Here is a 16,706-nt window from a genome sequence, read left to right on the forward strand (position 1 = left end):
AGAGAAGTGGTCGGCAGGATACAATTTATTCACAGAGAAAATCCAAAGGAAAAATGAAGCTGTCCGTAACAGCAATTTCATATGCACACTCTAATAAAAAGTGACACATATTATGCATTGTGTGATCCGAGACTAAAGAGTGACACAACCAGTATCCTGGAATTTTAAATTTCACATTAATAATTTTTGGATCAAATTCTGTGCATAACAGTGCCCCTCCCCCCCCCCCCCCCCCCAACTGGTTCAAGAAAATTAAGAGATGAAGTAAGTTCCAGTTATCTTGGATGTTACCATTAAGAGGAAAAGGTTCTCTGTTTGTTGCATTTGTTCAACTCGCCCTACTCCCTCCAATACTCCCATAAATACAGGATATAAGTCTAATGGGGGTGGAAAAGTCCTGCTAAGGCAGGCAGATGCCCAAAGACAGATCCTGCTGAATCCAAACCCACCATCGTTAAAACTTTAATGCACTGATAAGGAAAAAAAAAAGTTACCTAAAAGAAAAGCTACCTTTAAGAAACATCTTGATGCATAATAGACAGTTTGCCAAATGATTGCAGAAGAAAAATAAATCAGTCACTGAGCTAGTATGGCAAGATGACACCAGATACATCTCTCCCTCTCAAACTTTAAAGAATGAAATCTTATGCAACAAATTAGACACTCTGAAACAATATAGAATATGAACTGCCAGATGTTTCCATTACAGAAGTAATGGGTCAACATCATCTGTGTATAAAAATAAATTTCCAAGTTTAGTTAAGTTTGAGTTCTGACTGTGGAAAATGAAAGAATGCTTGTATGACTGTCTTCCAATATGCTCCTGCATAAATCAGTGGAAAATGTTTAATCATGGCAAACACACAAAAACACAGGAGTTTCACAGCCAGGCACAAAGCAAGCATTCTTACAGCTAGAAATATCTAGATTAAACCCAACTTTTCTACCATCATGATCCAAAATCTACATGCATAAACCAGAGTTGGTTTAATTAAAAGACCCCAAAGCAAAAAACACAGGTGCGCACTCACAGATTAAACTACTTTAGGGTCCTGAAGCTTCCTTCAGTATTGCAGGACACCATAGGACTAGTCCTAGTAGGCAGTCATGCAAGACAACAACAATGCAGAACAGATATTCTGAAATCACTAAAGGTCTTCAGAGACTCCAAATATCACAAAAAGCTGGCAGAGCTATAAACTATGAATCTTTTCCGTGTTTGCAATTGTAGCAGAAAAACATGTCTGTCACACAGTAAAGCCATAAAAGAAACAGCCCTTCAAGAAAGAAAGCAGCAAGAACGATAACCCTGGTTTACCTAAATTAATCAGAAGTGACAAACCCCCTGCAGTAATTTCAGGCAAAGATAAACTAGAATGAAGGAACACTGCTGAAAGAAGCAGACTCCTTATTTCCTCTCATTTGTTGAGATCTTCTACTCTGAGAACACAATTCTAATGTCCTGTGCATTGCTTTTAACCTTCATTGAAAAAAACCAGACTCCCCATATACCACTTTTGTTGATGTCTCTTTCACTAGAGATAAATGCTGGTGTTTTTGTTACATCAAAATAAGAGGCGAAGCAAAAAAAGAACCTTAAAACAAGGCATTCCTAATATTTTCTGAAAAAGTTAAAAACGTTCCCTAACACTTCCTCTTACAAAGGAAGCATATTGGTACAATTAGAGGTCTAGAATAAATATGTTGTCAGGACACAAAGTATGTCACAATCCCATAATAAAGAATTGTACTTTGGGGCAAGTACAATGTAACCGTGTGACTGCATTATTCACACCACTCTTCATTTCTATTTAAATCAATTTACATATTTTCATGTTTGCTTTGGTATAAAGTACAGAAATTTCAAAACTAATTGTAAAACTAATAGTTTAGACAGCAAGAAAAACCATATGCATTATAAAATATATGCTTCATTTGTCCACTACTTTGTGTTATGCCTCATGGTATGCAGCAGTTACTATATCGTATCACTCAACACTCCCAATTCATACTGTCAATCACACACCACATCTCAAGAGCTCAAATCGTTTCTCTTTTAGGACACCAAACTGCTTTGAACAATTCTGCACTGCATATAATCTGGTTTCCAGATTCCTTAAAAAAGGGAAGTATTCAAAGATGCAGAATATTTTAGAAAGAAGTGGTACCCAGACATTTTTTTTTAATGACTTGGTAGCATAGTATGTCAAATCTTTCTACATTTGTTTTATTTTGGTTTTTTGGGGTTTTTTTTTCAATTTCACTTTCAATTTGTTGTTGGTATTTGCTGTATCCAGGTTGAACAGACCTTGAAGTCAAGAAGAGAATCACAGTGTGTGATCTGGAGATTCAGAAATTCCAAGCAATTTGTGCTTAAACGTATTACTGTTCGATGCATCAACTGCAATCTCAAGAAACACTCCAAATACCTTTGAACCCCCCCCCCCCAAAAAAAACCCAAACCAACAAAACCAAGCAGTCTAATCTCCAGTGAAAAAGATGAACATTCTCTGCCAAGGTGCCCATAAATCTTGAAGCATTCTAAACAACTGCTGAACTTAAATTAAAAGTGTAGGCCAACTAAATACGACATAATGATGTCAAAGTGCTATAGTCTCTGTTTTGAGTTGAAATTTTTGTATTCTGCTGGTTGAGTGGATAATCCCCTCCCTTGCCACTAGCTCAGACAGCTGAAGAAAGGCAGTTTTGACTCCAGGCTCATTTGCGATTCTCATAATAACAATTTCTTCATTGCTAATTATCTGCAGTGTGCTGACAACCCATACAGCTCACACTACTTACAAGCAGTTTCAACTTCTGTGAAGGTTTTTGAAGATCACAGTTCATGTTTACCCAACTGTTCTTCATATACACAAAAAAATCCCTCAAATTTTGAAAAAAGTTTTCCTACAATAAACGTATCCAACTTTCCAAGCTCTTCACTTTCAAGGAAAATCTCTTTTCTACAAGGCAAATTGTCCAATGCTTGAATTTGACATTCACTGGCAGACAAAAAAACCCAAGCCCCAAAACCAAACAACTTTGGTCTCTTCAAACATTTGTATGTTCAAATTATTTTATTTTACTTTTAATTATTTTAGAGATTCTGGGATTTGACAACTTGTTTGTTGGGGTTTTTTTTTTTTTTTAATTTTTTTAATTTGTTGTCATTTGTCATGGATTTTGCCCTCCAAAGGGAATTTTCAGTACTATCTGTGAGAAGTGTTAACTGAAATTTAATTAAATTGATTAAAAAATAATCAATTTAATGACCTCAATTTAAATATTTAAGAGAGAAGTGCAAGCTTGTGTAGACTATACAATTGATGATTACACAATAACAAAGTTATTTTGATCTGGGACACTACATATGTGCACTACATTAATATGTATTTCAAATAATATACAAAGTGAAATAGTGTAACAAATTCAGCGCAATGACCACACTGAGCAGTCAACACAATTACACTGTTGCTCTCTTTCCTTAACTTTGTATTACTACATCACCGACTGCCATTAATATTTTTCGATTTATCTTGGTATAGTTTAAATAACTTTGGATAAATCATTTCTATAATTTGAATAATTTCCCATTTGTGGAAATCTCTTCTTGTAGCAGCACTTTTTTTTTTTTAAGTAGAAAATGCAATATGTACTACTTTGTATCAAACAAAAAACATCAAGAGGATTCCAGAGCAGGTGTACCAGCAGGAGTTACTTCTCTTTTAAGCACCACCACCACCTGACTGACTGGACTTTAAATTGAATCTAGATGTATCTACTCTCAATTAAAGAAAGTCAATTTACTCATACTGAAGTTTCCCAAAATAGACTTAAGTTTTATTACACGTAAATTGTATACTTCTAAGATCGTTTCTGCATATTAACCAAATCCCTGAATCAAATTCCACCTTCAAGTTTGACCCAGTACAAAGAGATAAAATGTCCACTTCTATGCCATTCAAATTCCATAGCTTTATTTGGAAGGATAAATTGATCTGCCAATAGCCTTCTGCTGCCACGATTGGACTATTTACAGGATCCAGATCATCTTGAGTGTCTCAGCATTATACTTCTATCTAGCATACACTTCTTTTAAATCACATTCCTTCACTAGTTGTCTCCAAAAGTGATGAAGTAGTCTGCAATGCTTGCCTCTCCCTATTTTGAATTCTCTAGTTGAAGAGCTGCCTGTAATTAAGATTAAAGAGTAAACAATTTTATTCACATAGCACATTTAATTATAGATATTGATAATTATAGTCTACACTTACCATAATCTATTAAAATAATTTATATTACAAATATTTAAGCAAAACACACTAATGATACTTGAAATAATATGAAGTTACTGAACTGAAGTAACAGGCTGAGCACCCAAAACCAGAATTTACTGAAGCACTTAAAAAACTCAAACCCTTGCTTTTTTTTTTTTTTTTTCAATTTCCATCTATTCAACCTATTTGATTCAAATGCTGACCCTTTCAAAATTTAGAAATGGAGTATAAAAGGACCAAAAAGCTTGTCCTCATTTTCATTCACAGAAATGAAGAAGAAAAGGGAAAGTCACATCTATACCTTAACTCTTTACCACAAGAGGATATGGAACTTAAAAATACTTTAATCATCTTTAACATATCTTCTGGTTTATGTAGACAATTTTAAAACAGAGTATCTAAATGAACTACTTACACCAATGTCCAGAATACAGAAAGGTTCTACTATGACTAAATAAGACTTTCATGCTCTTTGTGCTTTAGTTGTATTCTAATTACCATGCCCATGTAGCCTAACAAAAATGACAAAAATCCGGTTTTGCCTTGTCTCACTTGTTACATATCCCTTCACTCCAGATGTACAGTACTAGTAAACATAGCCTTTCAGCCAAACATATTTCAAGTAATGGACTGGTGGATGGAGGTCCTACATAACTAATACTCTGCCAGAACCACTGTCTTGTTTAAACAGGGTGAGAGTGGTAGGTGCACTGGTATGACCTAAAAAATAAACACTGGTTCCAGCATTTCTTGATTAGAAAGCTTGCAACTGGTCTCATTTCTCTTTAAACTTTCCCTTCCTCATAATTTCTCAGCACTTGGGCACTAAGACTCCTGCTTAGAGTTCCTGTTCACAGTTGCAGTGGAGACAAACTTGATAGAGTATAGGGGAAAGAAAAGACAGACCAATGAGTTTCAGATACATCAGTGATCTGTTATGGGGGGGAATATAAAACACACACTCCACAGGTGCACTTCACAAAATTGACCCCAGCAAGTGAAAAGACTTTAAATTTGCCTCCATAAGAGATAAATTTTTGGCTTCAAGTTCCACAAGTCAAGTCAAACTACACTACTCTTACATAAAAGTCCATCTTCAGTAAAAAAGAACTGGGTTGGCTTTGTTTTCCACATCATGAATCACTACAGAAACTTCTCAACATAAAGACCAATTGGCAGTTATATGATGTCCTGAAAGCATGAGTACTCCTTAGAGAACATGCTGTCTCCTATGTTTTTCTTCCTCCTGGTAATTTTGGCCTTTGACTACCCTCCTAAATTCAATAAGACTGTCCTGTTTTTGTTTGGTTTTAATAAACATACAAGAATCAGACATTTGCTGTGCCACATTACTGCTTTGCACCAGGCAAGTATCAAATGAGAATGTACAGCAACACACAAGTTCTTGTTAGATATCACTGAGAAAACTGAAAACATTGATGAAAATGCATAAGAGAACATTTTTTGTGTTTTTTCATTTCTTTTTTCCTTTTTTTCTTTCTCCACAGGAGAATGCATAAACTGAATGTAGCTACATGTTTGTCACAGCAATATCCAAACTGGTTCCTTAATTAAAAGTCAACCTCTTGAGAGAGCATTTGCTCAGCTTACACCAAAGAAGAAAAAGCAGTAAAATGAATCAGTTTAACATAAAATAAGAATATATTATGAAAAGCAGTACCAAAATAGAAAAATCCAAATCTTTTTCTTGGGATGGGCCAAAATTAAAGGCTTTGACTTATACAAAACACTTTTTTTCCCTTTAAAAAATGCCAACATGACAATCGACATGTTTCTAATATTCACAAGTTAAATAATCTCTTCCAGAAAAATTTTCTGAAGAATAAGATGCATTTGTAACTACTTGTAAGTGCAGCTCCAATTTGAATATTGCTCTGCAACAATCGTACCTAACCTAAATTTATTTATTTTGCCTGGAAAAAGAAAAAAAAAAAACCAACCGACAAAACAGATTAAACTTAAAATCTAACCCAACATTAAAAATGAGACATTCCAAGCACCACAAAAGCTTTAGAAGTTGAAGCACAAACGAAAAAATAACCAGTAACTAGACTAGATCTTGAGCGCACCTTCCTGAGAGCACTCATATCACAGAAATTCTCAACATGCTCCTAAGTTAAGTGTGACTACTGCCTTGCATTGCACAAAACTAGGTCTTTATGTTCTTGAAAAACTGTTTTAAAACTTTAAAACTTTTGGCTGTTTATTTTTTCAGTTTGTACACCTGCCAGTAGTATACTTCTAAATCAAACTAATGTTCTCTACTGATTTTACATTAAGAATTTAATTTCTCAACATTAGGGCCATCAGTACACTCTCAGTAGGAGCCAAGAATACAACTCCCCTATATTCTAAGACATCATTTTAACATCTGGATAACTAATGCAAGACAAGTAGCAAATAAGATCCCACATTGTCATTCTCAGAAGTACTCAGAGGCACAACCCTTTTGTGCCTAGAACGCAGGCAAAGAAAAGTAGCACTAACATAATGATTTTCAGGAACATCCTGACAGATTTCTTAGTTGGGGCACACTCACGGTAAGTTGTAACTAATTTCAGAAGTTAGTGAGCCCTGAAAGCCAGCCCCAATCTAAAATCCACATTTATTCACCTAACACCAGTTCTATGCAATACAATAGTTGGCTATGGAATTTTACTGCAGACCTACAAAAAAAGTTTGCACAATCAACTCATCTGCAGTACATCAAATTATTCTACCTTTTACAACATACATACTTTGATAACGGTACAGTATTTGCTGCACAGAGCTTCTTAGATGACTAAAGTGACAAACGCTCTCTTCAGATAAACGGCAAATTTGCATGTCAATACAACAGAATCAGCCACAGATTTACTTGTTTGGCCTTCTACACAATTTCTTTGCTAGGACTGTCCTACATTTTTGATGACTGGCATGATGAACTTGTAATAGTTCCTCTAGAGTAGAAATCAAAGTTCAGATTACTAAATGGTAAAATAAAAGCATGGCAGATTTAATTTAGAGAACAGGGTACCCTAGGTAAGATGTTTGGGAGGCTGGTAAATCTTCTCACATGACGGACAAAGGAGGTTGAATACCTTACTGTCATATCTCAATGTCTCCACTTAAACAGTTCTTCAAGAGCATGAAAACGTGTTAAGATATAAAATTTCTACAGACACAAAATGCAGCACCTCGTTTCCAGCTAAATTCTTTCAGTCCGAAAATAAAAGCACACTGGTGAAGTAACTGGTTAACAGAAGTGATGGTCAATCGCTGTAAATGCTCACAGACTAGCAAAATCATCTAAAAATTTTATTAATGTACTTTTAAGACAAATCTTTTGGCTCACAACTCTACTGTTGTGCATTTGCTTGTTAGACAGACTGACGATTATCTCAGCCAAAATCTAGATGTATAACTTGTCCTAAAGCTAGTTTTCCAAGTTTTTGACAAAAAAAAGAAATAGAAAAAAAATGAAGGACTTCTAGGCATCTTGATTAAATCCTTCTTTTAAAATTCTGCAACGTATGGAATATACTTGGTATCTATAATGCAATTGTGACAAGCCTAAAGTAGAACTTGGAGTGGACAGGTAATGGCAAAAATGTTTAGTGATACAAGATATAAAGGATACCTATCCTACAAGTACATCTACCTTCTGGGGATACAAATAGACAAGAGAGAAGGGACATTATTCACACGCACAAAATCCCTCTACCAAAAGTCTGTCCAGCAGAAGAAAAAGCAATGATAAACGTCATATGCATTGACACAATAAGTTTTCACTGTACCATTTTTAAGCGTTACATCAAAGGCATTTTACCATTCCTAAGATTTTGCTTCTTTAAATACTTGAATAATAATGTAGTAAAAAACTACTCCTACATTCAAGTTCAAGATATATCGTAAACTTCCCTGCTGAGCACAAAATTGAGCCTTTCTTGGCTAGAGACATAGCAGTGTGATCTTTTAATTCATTGTTCAATGCAAGTTGAAAAAACTGTAAAAAGTCTGTCACCCATTTAAGTGGGATGTGATTTATGTGTAAAATCTTGGTTGGTAGGAGAGTTTGACTGGGACTGTATTTTTTTCAATACCCTGCTCTCAAAAAAATAAACTCTTCAGCCCCCAAGACTACATCCTGAAAGTGGCAGTGATTCAGGCTACACGTGATTGAGGGAAGGTAAGTAGAGAAACATCATTCATCATCTCTTCTAGTAGAAAAAACCCAGCGGGCACTGCACTATTCTGTCAGGGGCTAGTTTAAAACAATAGAGGAGACACTCCTTCAAGCCCTCCAGTTAACCACAGGAACTTTGTCACTGTATATTACAACTTGTCAGTTTGAAGACAAATATATGAAAGAAAAAACACCATACCTAAACATAGCTAAAGACCAATTCTGGCTTAGCATGCACCTGAGTCAAAGAGCACTGGAGCCCACGAAGGAACTCTGGAGACATATCCCTCTACGCTTGCCCTATTCTTAACACTATTCTCTGCACTGGCTACTGTCAGATAAAGAGATACTGAGGTCAGGTGAATCTTTTCCTTGCCTATTAATGCTGTTCTAATGTCAAGTATCTCTTCCTGGATTATGATAAGACTAAGATTTCAATTAGTGCCACCACTGCGTAGCAGTGCTCACAACGTAGATATTTGTTCAGCAGAAACAAGACAGACAGAGCTGATTGAATGAAAAGTTTGTACTTTCTTTGCAAAAGGGCAACAGCGTATCTGGGAGAGAGCGAAGGAGGGAGGGAGACCTTTAGGCAAACAGTGAACTAACGACAACTGCCAGTAAATTGCCAAAATAACAACGCAGATGTTTAGCTATCAAATACTCAGTATGAAAAAAAAAAAGGCACATAAGGATGAAAATGCTTACACTTAAACTTATCTTTAAAAAGTTAACTGAAGTTACCCTGACCAAGTGAGAAATAAACATGTAAATTATCAAAATGGTTTCTGATACACCTAAATACCATGTAAAACCTGTCTACACTTGCACAACAATGCACACAGAGGTATCTTGTTATTTGCCAAAACACTTAAGTACATTTCAAAAATTGAATACACCCATACTCTGTAGAATTAATTTTAAACCTGGATGCTCATGTAAAAAAATATTTTCCTGACCTAGCCAATTAAAATCATAAAAATATTCTTTCCCTGACAAAAGCCGCCCCCCCCGCCCCCCCAGTAATAAAAATTAAAGTTACCACAACTAAGCAGAAAATGAAGAGTTAAAAGTCAAGGGAGTACTTCAGAGTTTTTATCTTCTGTGAAGCCAGACCTCAATCTTTAAAGTAATAAATATTCAAAAATTTCAATTTGATTGCAGGACATCCCTGCAACAGGTAAACTAACACCTTAAAAAAAGTATCTCTAAATCAAATTCATTTAGTAATGTACGTACTTATTTTGATTCATTTAGGTTCCTGAGCATATGGATATAGATTAAAAAATATATAGACAGACATACAGCGTTTTTTAAAGGACTGTTATGAAGTCACATAATGAGCTGATACCATTAACTCACCAAAATAAAAACAAATGACACATTTAGTAGGCAGTACTTCCCCCTTTTTAAAAGTCATCAGGTAACTACTCAGAACTACACTCATTTTTTAATTAAGATGCAATGCATTTACATCAACAACCTGTTTCTCCCCCCTTCCAAATTGGCCAAATACTTGTACAACAGCAGTGTCTGTTACCCTGTAGCCCAACTCAGAAACACTCCTAAGTTATCCCTGAGTTTAACCACTCTCCTGGTTCAGACACCTAAAAAATAATAATAATAATAAAAATATCCTAAGCTTGAACTCCTTTCTGGAATGAATTCAAGTAAATCCAAAGTACTTAAGTTTAGATAAAAGAATTTTTGAAGCTTGAAACCCACATGGTTAATGAACTAATTAAGGACAAACAGAAGTGCAGGCCTTAAAAATTTAAGCCCAAATTTGCCACTAGAGGTTAAAAAAAAAAATAATCACAATTATGTTTAACGAGTTTTAACCCCACTATGAGTTTTAAAGGTTGCCATATCTTAAGATAAATGCAGTATTTAAACCCAAGACTTCTGACTCAACCTCCACCTTTCAATCTTTGTGTTTAACTAAAACTAGGTTTACACCCTTGCAATGAGGCCCTGTGCACTTTTCCCCAAACTATAACAATGCAATCTCCATTTTGAACAATGCACCTCATTTCCCTCCTTGGAAAGCTAGTTTTGTCTTAAAGCCAGTAAATGCTGGATCAAGTTATACCTCTGATTTCAAGAGCCTGAAAATTTTCAGTGTTTATGGTTTTTTTGTTGTTTTTTTTTTTAGGCCAGTTCACGTTGCATGTGCTTCCTTTCAACATCAAGTTATACTTGCAAGCACAAGCCATCCTTTCCTGTATATATTTGAAAGGACCTCTTTGCAAGGCATGCATCCCGTTTCCCTTGTTTTTAAATATTAAGTGAACACTCCGTACACTTTTGACATTGTTTGCAACACGTTCTGGTGTATCACGCATTTCTGCAGTCACCAGAATCTCCATGCATATTTGCAAAGCATCCCCTTGTTACAGCCTGTACTGCCCTCCCTCCCTCCCTCCCTCCTCTCAGTGCATGTGTTTGTAAGCATCTCTAACGTTCCCTGCATCCGTGGGGTTGCCAGTCGTTAATTTGCATACCCCTCTCTCCCTGTGAGTGCTTGCAGGCATCCCTTACACACACGCATGGGAGGAAGAATGCGTGCGGACTGTATTTGCAAACCTAGAGGGAGCATGTGGGGTGCCCTCGACTTGTTTTAGTTCATCCCACTGACTCTCTACCTGGGGTGCTGCTGTAGGTGCTGTGGCTCCTGAAGCTGCTCTCAGTGCAATAACTGGCATCGTCTTCATCCTCCATCTCTTCAGGGTAGTCAGAGTCGTCGTCGTCCTCCTCCTCCATTATCTCCTCCTCCTCTTCCTCCTCGGAGTCCTGGTTATCCTCGGGGTCTCCCTCCTCTTCCTCCTCGGACACCATGCTCTCCTCCTCCTCTTCACTCTCATGATCATCGTACACCACTTTGCTGATGCTCCTCCTGGACGAGGCAGCCCTGCCTTGGCTGTTGCAGCTGCCTCCTCCGCCTCCTCCCCCTGCTCCTCCAGCCCCAGCCCTGCCCCTACCCTTACCGCTGCTGCCTCCCCCACCAGGGGTGCTGCTGCTGCCGCTGCCTCCCTTCCTCTTGCTGCCCCCCCTGGGGGAGGCGGTGGCGGGGGAAGAGGCCTGGGCAGCCCCGGCTCCCTTCTGCTTGGGCCCCGCCGTCTCCGCCTGGGCCGAGGTCGCCCACCTGCCGCGGCTGCTGCCCCGCTGCCGGGACCTCAGCCCCCCGATGGGGCCCGCCGGGGCGGGCGGAGCCGGGGAGCTCGCCTGAGCGGTGGCCGCCGCCGGCTGCTGCTGCTTGGGCGGCCTGCCTCGCCGGCCCCGCATCTCTGGGCGCTGGCCGAGGGGGGGGGGGGGGGAAGGGAGGGGGAAGGAAGGCTCGGGAGGGCGCTCGGAGTCCGGACAGGCGGCTACGGGGAAGCTCCCCCCCCTGCGAGGGATCCGGGCCGGGGAGGGGGGGGCCGCCGAGCTGTGAGGGCCGAGGGCTCAATCCGAATTGCCGGCGTCCCGCTCCGGATCGCCACCGGCCGCCATCTTGTTTCTTCGTCTCTGCCTCGGCTCGCTCCGCTCTGACTGGGGGAAGCGGCGGCGGCAGCAGGCCCCGAGCGCCTCACGTGACCGGCCGCGCCCGCCTGCCGCCGCCAGGGGGCGCCGCCACCGCCAGCCGCGAGAGCCATGTTGGAGCCGGCGCGCTGGGGCGGCTCCGCGCTCCCCCCCCCCCCCCCCCCGCCTCCTCCTCCCCGGCTGCTCCCCGCCGCGCTGCCCGGCCCCTGCCGCCCCACCGCCGCTTTCCTCCACGCTCTCTTGGCCGCTCTCCCCTCCACCGGCACGCAGTCTGGCCCCCTCACCCCCACCCCAGCTCTTACCGCCACCTGCCACGAGGCGCTGCCCGGCCACCGCCGCCCACCACGAGGCTCCCCCTCAGCGCCGGGCGCTCCCGGGGCGCCCCGCCGCGCTCCCCCGCCGGCGGCTGAAGCTGCGCCACGACCGCCAACCTCCCTCCCCCCCCACCTCCTCCGCGGGTCCCCCTCGGCCTCACCGTCTCCCCACACCTGAATAGCGACGCCCGTTACCGGTCCTCTCTCCCAGAGCCCCTCGGGCTGCCGCCCCTCAGCTCCGAGTCCCACGGCTGCCTCAGCCGGCCGCGCACCCCTGCAGGGGACAGCTGTGAGCGCAGGTAGGCGACGGGCTCGGCTCTGCCCTCCCCTCCGCCCCGGGCAGGGGCTCATTACGAGGCTCTCCCCTCCCGCCGCAGCGCCCGCCAAAACTAGAGCCACCAGGTCTACCCCCTCAGGAGAGGTTTCCCTCCTTCACCGCCCCGAGGCAGCGGCCGCCCGCCGCCAGCTCCAAGCAGGCCCCCTTGACCGCTGCCATGTTAATCTTTTGCCATGGTTTAAATCTTCACGCACGATGCGGAAATTAAGACCCTCTTACAGCTCACCGTTACCTAGCCAGGGTCGTGATAACGCAAAGTCGACTGAGGAGATCACATAGGGCCCCGCCCTTTGCATTTTTGTCCATCTACTTTCTCTGAACTGCTGTGGCTGCAGTTCACTACGAAAGGGAGATAGGCTTCACCTATTTTATATTTCCTCTCATTCTCCCGTTTGCAAAGTCCCCAAAGGGATAAAAATCTACAGAAACCAATTGCACGGTTGGGTTTCTAATGCCACCACTTGAATTCAGGGTATCAGTTTCCTGAACAAAAGCAGTACAAACTGAAAGCCAGCCAAAGGCATGCAAACGTCTTGCGCTTCTTAGAACCGGCCCTCTTTCCATTGCTAAATCTACACAGCCGTGGGATCCCCGAGAGTCTGAAGTCTTATTGTTAGCAAATAAGTACGTTCACATTTTCATTTTCTCTCAGTCCCTTGCTTATGCTTCTCTGAGGTATGACGAAATACTGGTCATGCCATAAGCATGCCAGGTACATGTCCAATGCGTAATTTGCATTCTTCTATAGTAATTTTTGAAGTGCCTTTTGTTTGTGAACTTGTTGCTCAGGCTGAGAACCTCATTAAACCCACAAACCTGCCGCAGTGTCAAGCATGCAACAATGTCACAATGGCACCAGGCAGCAGGCTTTAGCCCAATTTGCACTCTTACATCCAGCTTTTTATCTGCATCTCTTTTATATTCACTTGCACTCTTTTATATTCAGTGGTGCAGCTGCACAGGCTCAGAGCCATGTTCTAGACACAGTATGATACAGACACAGCAACAGTAGTAGACAACATTGCCTAACCCCATTTACACCTTTATACTCAGTTTGTGTTCTGAATCTTTCAAAGTTACCTTTAGATTGCTTAGGTCAGGCTAATTGTTGCAACCTCTTACAAGTTTGCAAAGGATTATGGTAACTCTTTAAATACATGAATATAGGGATACATGTTTTGAGGTAGGTTATTTCACTACCTCCCTCTGTGATCTTGGACAAAACACTTGTGAATTCTGCCATCTATACATTCATTGAGAATCCAGCAGAGAGACCTAGTCTATCTTCTGCACTGATACCTACAGAGCCTGTAGCATTATGAGAGTGTTAATATCTCTACTGTGGATTTTGTGTACCTGTAGTAGGACAAAGGTACTAATAATCATTTCCTTTTTAATACTACGAACCAGAATACCTTGTCTCTTAATCCCATCTCTTATTTAAGATTTATCAGTTGTTGATGTGGAAGCGCTTACTGAATAGGACAAAGAATTTTAATTTTATAGGTGGAGAAAGGGATGCATAGAAAGGGATGTTAACTTTCAGGAGTCAGGACTATAAATTAGTCCTTTCCAACACACAGCTTAGCTCAGTACAGAGAAACCAACCGTAACCCCTTAACCTACTCACCTACCCATGTCCAATCCTAAGAACAAAACATATCTCCATTAAGAAGCTGAAGTTCCTATTCTGAATCTGCTGGTATAGTTAAATGAGCGTATTTGTAAGTGAACTGAATACAGCAGGAAAAGGAATTTTAGGTAGGAGGCCCTACACTGCCTCCATACTCAAGACAGACGGAGAGAAAGACTCCTTTCAAAAGGCACTTTGGAGAAGATGAATAGCCTAGTTGTTCCAAGCTGTTGTCTGGATGGGTTGCTTTCTCCAATGGTAAGGGAAAGAACTCAAGAACCTACAGCTGGATGGCATTAATAACAAGCGAGCATACACTCTTGCTTAAATTATTGAGCTGCTTTTGTCCAGCCCTTCCCTCCAAATTATTTCATAACATGTATTAGGCATTAAATTCAAGTATTCAGCTCTAGAATCAGTTACATGTACATTTATAAGACACCAAGGCGTTGCTGAATAATGTTAGACTAGAGCTCAGCTGTAGACTAAATTAAGTCAGTCAGGGAAGCAAGGGCATACATGTCTTTTGCTGGTGTAATTCAATATTACCATTTTATTTAGTATAATGAAAACCAAAGCATATCAGCATATTGATTATGCTGAATTATATTAATATTCAATCACATTATTAGTAAAAATAAGTTTTTAACATCTTATTTACTATTCTGAACATGTATTAAGTCTATCTTCTCTGAAGGCCTCTGGCCCTAACCATCCATTTTATACTACACCTCATGAAATCTACCATTATGCTTATCTGTCCTATTTTCCCCTATCCCAGATAACCTTTCATTTAGATGAATATTCAGTCCCGCAGGTAGCTTATAACAAGTCAGTTTTAAGTGAACACCTAATCAGAAGTACAATTCAATAGATGCTTATACCTGTAATACCTTCAACAAGTGTTGCTTTCATAAAACTTCAGTTCATCACTTTTTTTTTGTAAAGGGACAGTCAAAACAAATCTAGAGCTAAGATACACTTTGAAATGCTGAAATTCAAGCTGTTTAGAACAAGCAGCATAGATGAGGTTAACGTAAGTTGAGGTGTTCACTCTTTGAAAATGTCCTTGGAGAAAACAGACACTGATGGAGGCACAAATGTTCTTATTTCAAATTGGAGATAAGTTTTCCTGTCCAGAAAATTAAAAGCAACTACTGCCAGTGCCAAGAAGTACCCCTCTCTATGATTCTTCAGCTGCCCACTGTACTGTTTTTTAAACTTTACTTTTACATACATTTGGTACTGACCTCCAACACGTCAACTTCGAAAGAGTCTTAAGGCTTTTAACTGCGTGCAGCTGTTTCAAAGTTATACAGCCAAAGTCCAGTAAGTTATGCACGTAGCACTTCAGCCATAATAATCTTGCATTCTAGCTCTAGCCAGAGAAAGGAAGATAATACTGTTGTTCATTCTCAGGCAAGTTTAACCTGACAAAGGTTAAGAAGCGTTTTATTCAAACAATGATTTCCAACATTCTGCTCCAAATCAAACTGGATGTCCCCTCTGTGTCCACTGACATATATGCTTAAGTCAGCACTATCAGAGAAAAATCACTATCCAAAAAGAGAAGTTATTTTCAGCTACGTTAGTTCTTTGCTCCAACCTAACAGGCAAGATACCATTCTTGCTCTGAGCTGTGCTGGCAGTTACCAGTTGCATGGTCAGCTTAAACACAGGTCAAACTCACTCCAAAGTCCACAGCATTAAATTGTACCTGAATGTTATCTTTATGCTCCTCTCCCCTTTCCCCCAAAGCTTCAAATGTATATAGGCAAGATTTCAAGAGATGAGTATTTAAAAAGTAGAAACTATCTTGGATGCCACCTTTCAACAACAGAAAGCTTCAAGAATTCCTAAAGCAGCAGTCTTGAAGTACTGCCAATTACGCTGAAATCCACTAACTCAATTCTGCAAGTCTGTGCAGGAGAGCATGCTCTAGAAGAGCAGTCTCTCTGCTTGAGAAAACAGTCATCTTCAGCTGATGGCAACCGCTGAGATAAAGATTGTAACAAGACATCCTATTAAATAACTGCACTTTGCTTCTACATTTGAGGAAGGAGTCTAGTTCCTGCTGTACACCTCTTCCTTCTCCCTAGCTGTAGGCAGCTTCTGGGTGCAGGTGGTCTTGTCAGATATGAGATGCATCAAAACAGCTTTAGATGATTGTCATTCAAGAATTTAACTACTAACTGCCACACAACCCCCTCCCTTCTCTTTTTTTTTTTTTTTTTTTTTTAAAAAGCAGCATAGGAGGACCTGGTTGGACTGGAAAAGAAAGCATGAAAGAGTACACTAACAAGTTGTGATACCATGACACATAGGAGAGAGAAAGCAGTGAGTTAGGTAACAACCCCACACCTACACTTAAGCTACCTTCCCTGTTTAAGCCAGGTCTGTAATGTCAAAGGCATCTTTGGACAAAGTAAAAACAACA

General features: G+C 40.5%; 1 protein-coding gene across 15 annotated transcripts in view; it reads right to left on the reverse strand.

Moving 5' to 3' along the window:
- Positions 1-12,067, reverse strand: part of BPTF (bromodomain PHD finger transcription factor) — a 57,221-nt gene extending 45,154 nt beyond the window's left edge. For 5 of the 15 annotated variants that reach the window (XM_069799316.1, XM_069799317.1, XM_069799312.1 and 2 more), the window contains exon 1: positions 11,109-12,066. In XM_069799316.1, the coding sequence (XP_069655417.1) occupies positions 11,109-11,748 (640 nt within the window). In that variant the 5' untranslated portion in view covers positions 11,749-12,066. Of the gene's footprint in view, positions 1-11,108 lie in introns of all 15 variants that reach the window. The other 10 variants (XM_069799311.1, XM_069799314.1, XM_069799310.1 and 7 more) reach the window with 5 other exon arrangements.
- Positions 12,068-16,706: the final 4,639 nt, after the last annotated feature.

This window comes from Haliaeetus albicilla, chromosome 12 (genome assembly GCF_947461875.1).
Source record: "Haliaeetus albicilla chromosome 12, bHalAlb1.1, whole genome shotgun sequence".
Taxonomy (NCBI): domain Eukaryota; kingdom Metazoa; phylum Chordata; class Aves; order Accipitriformes; family Accipitridae; genus Haliaeetus; species Haliaeetus albicilla.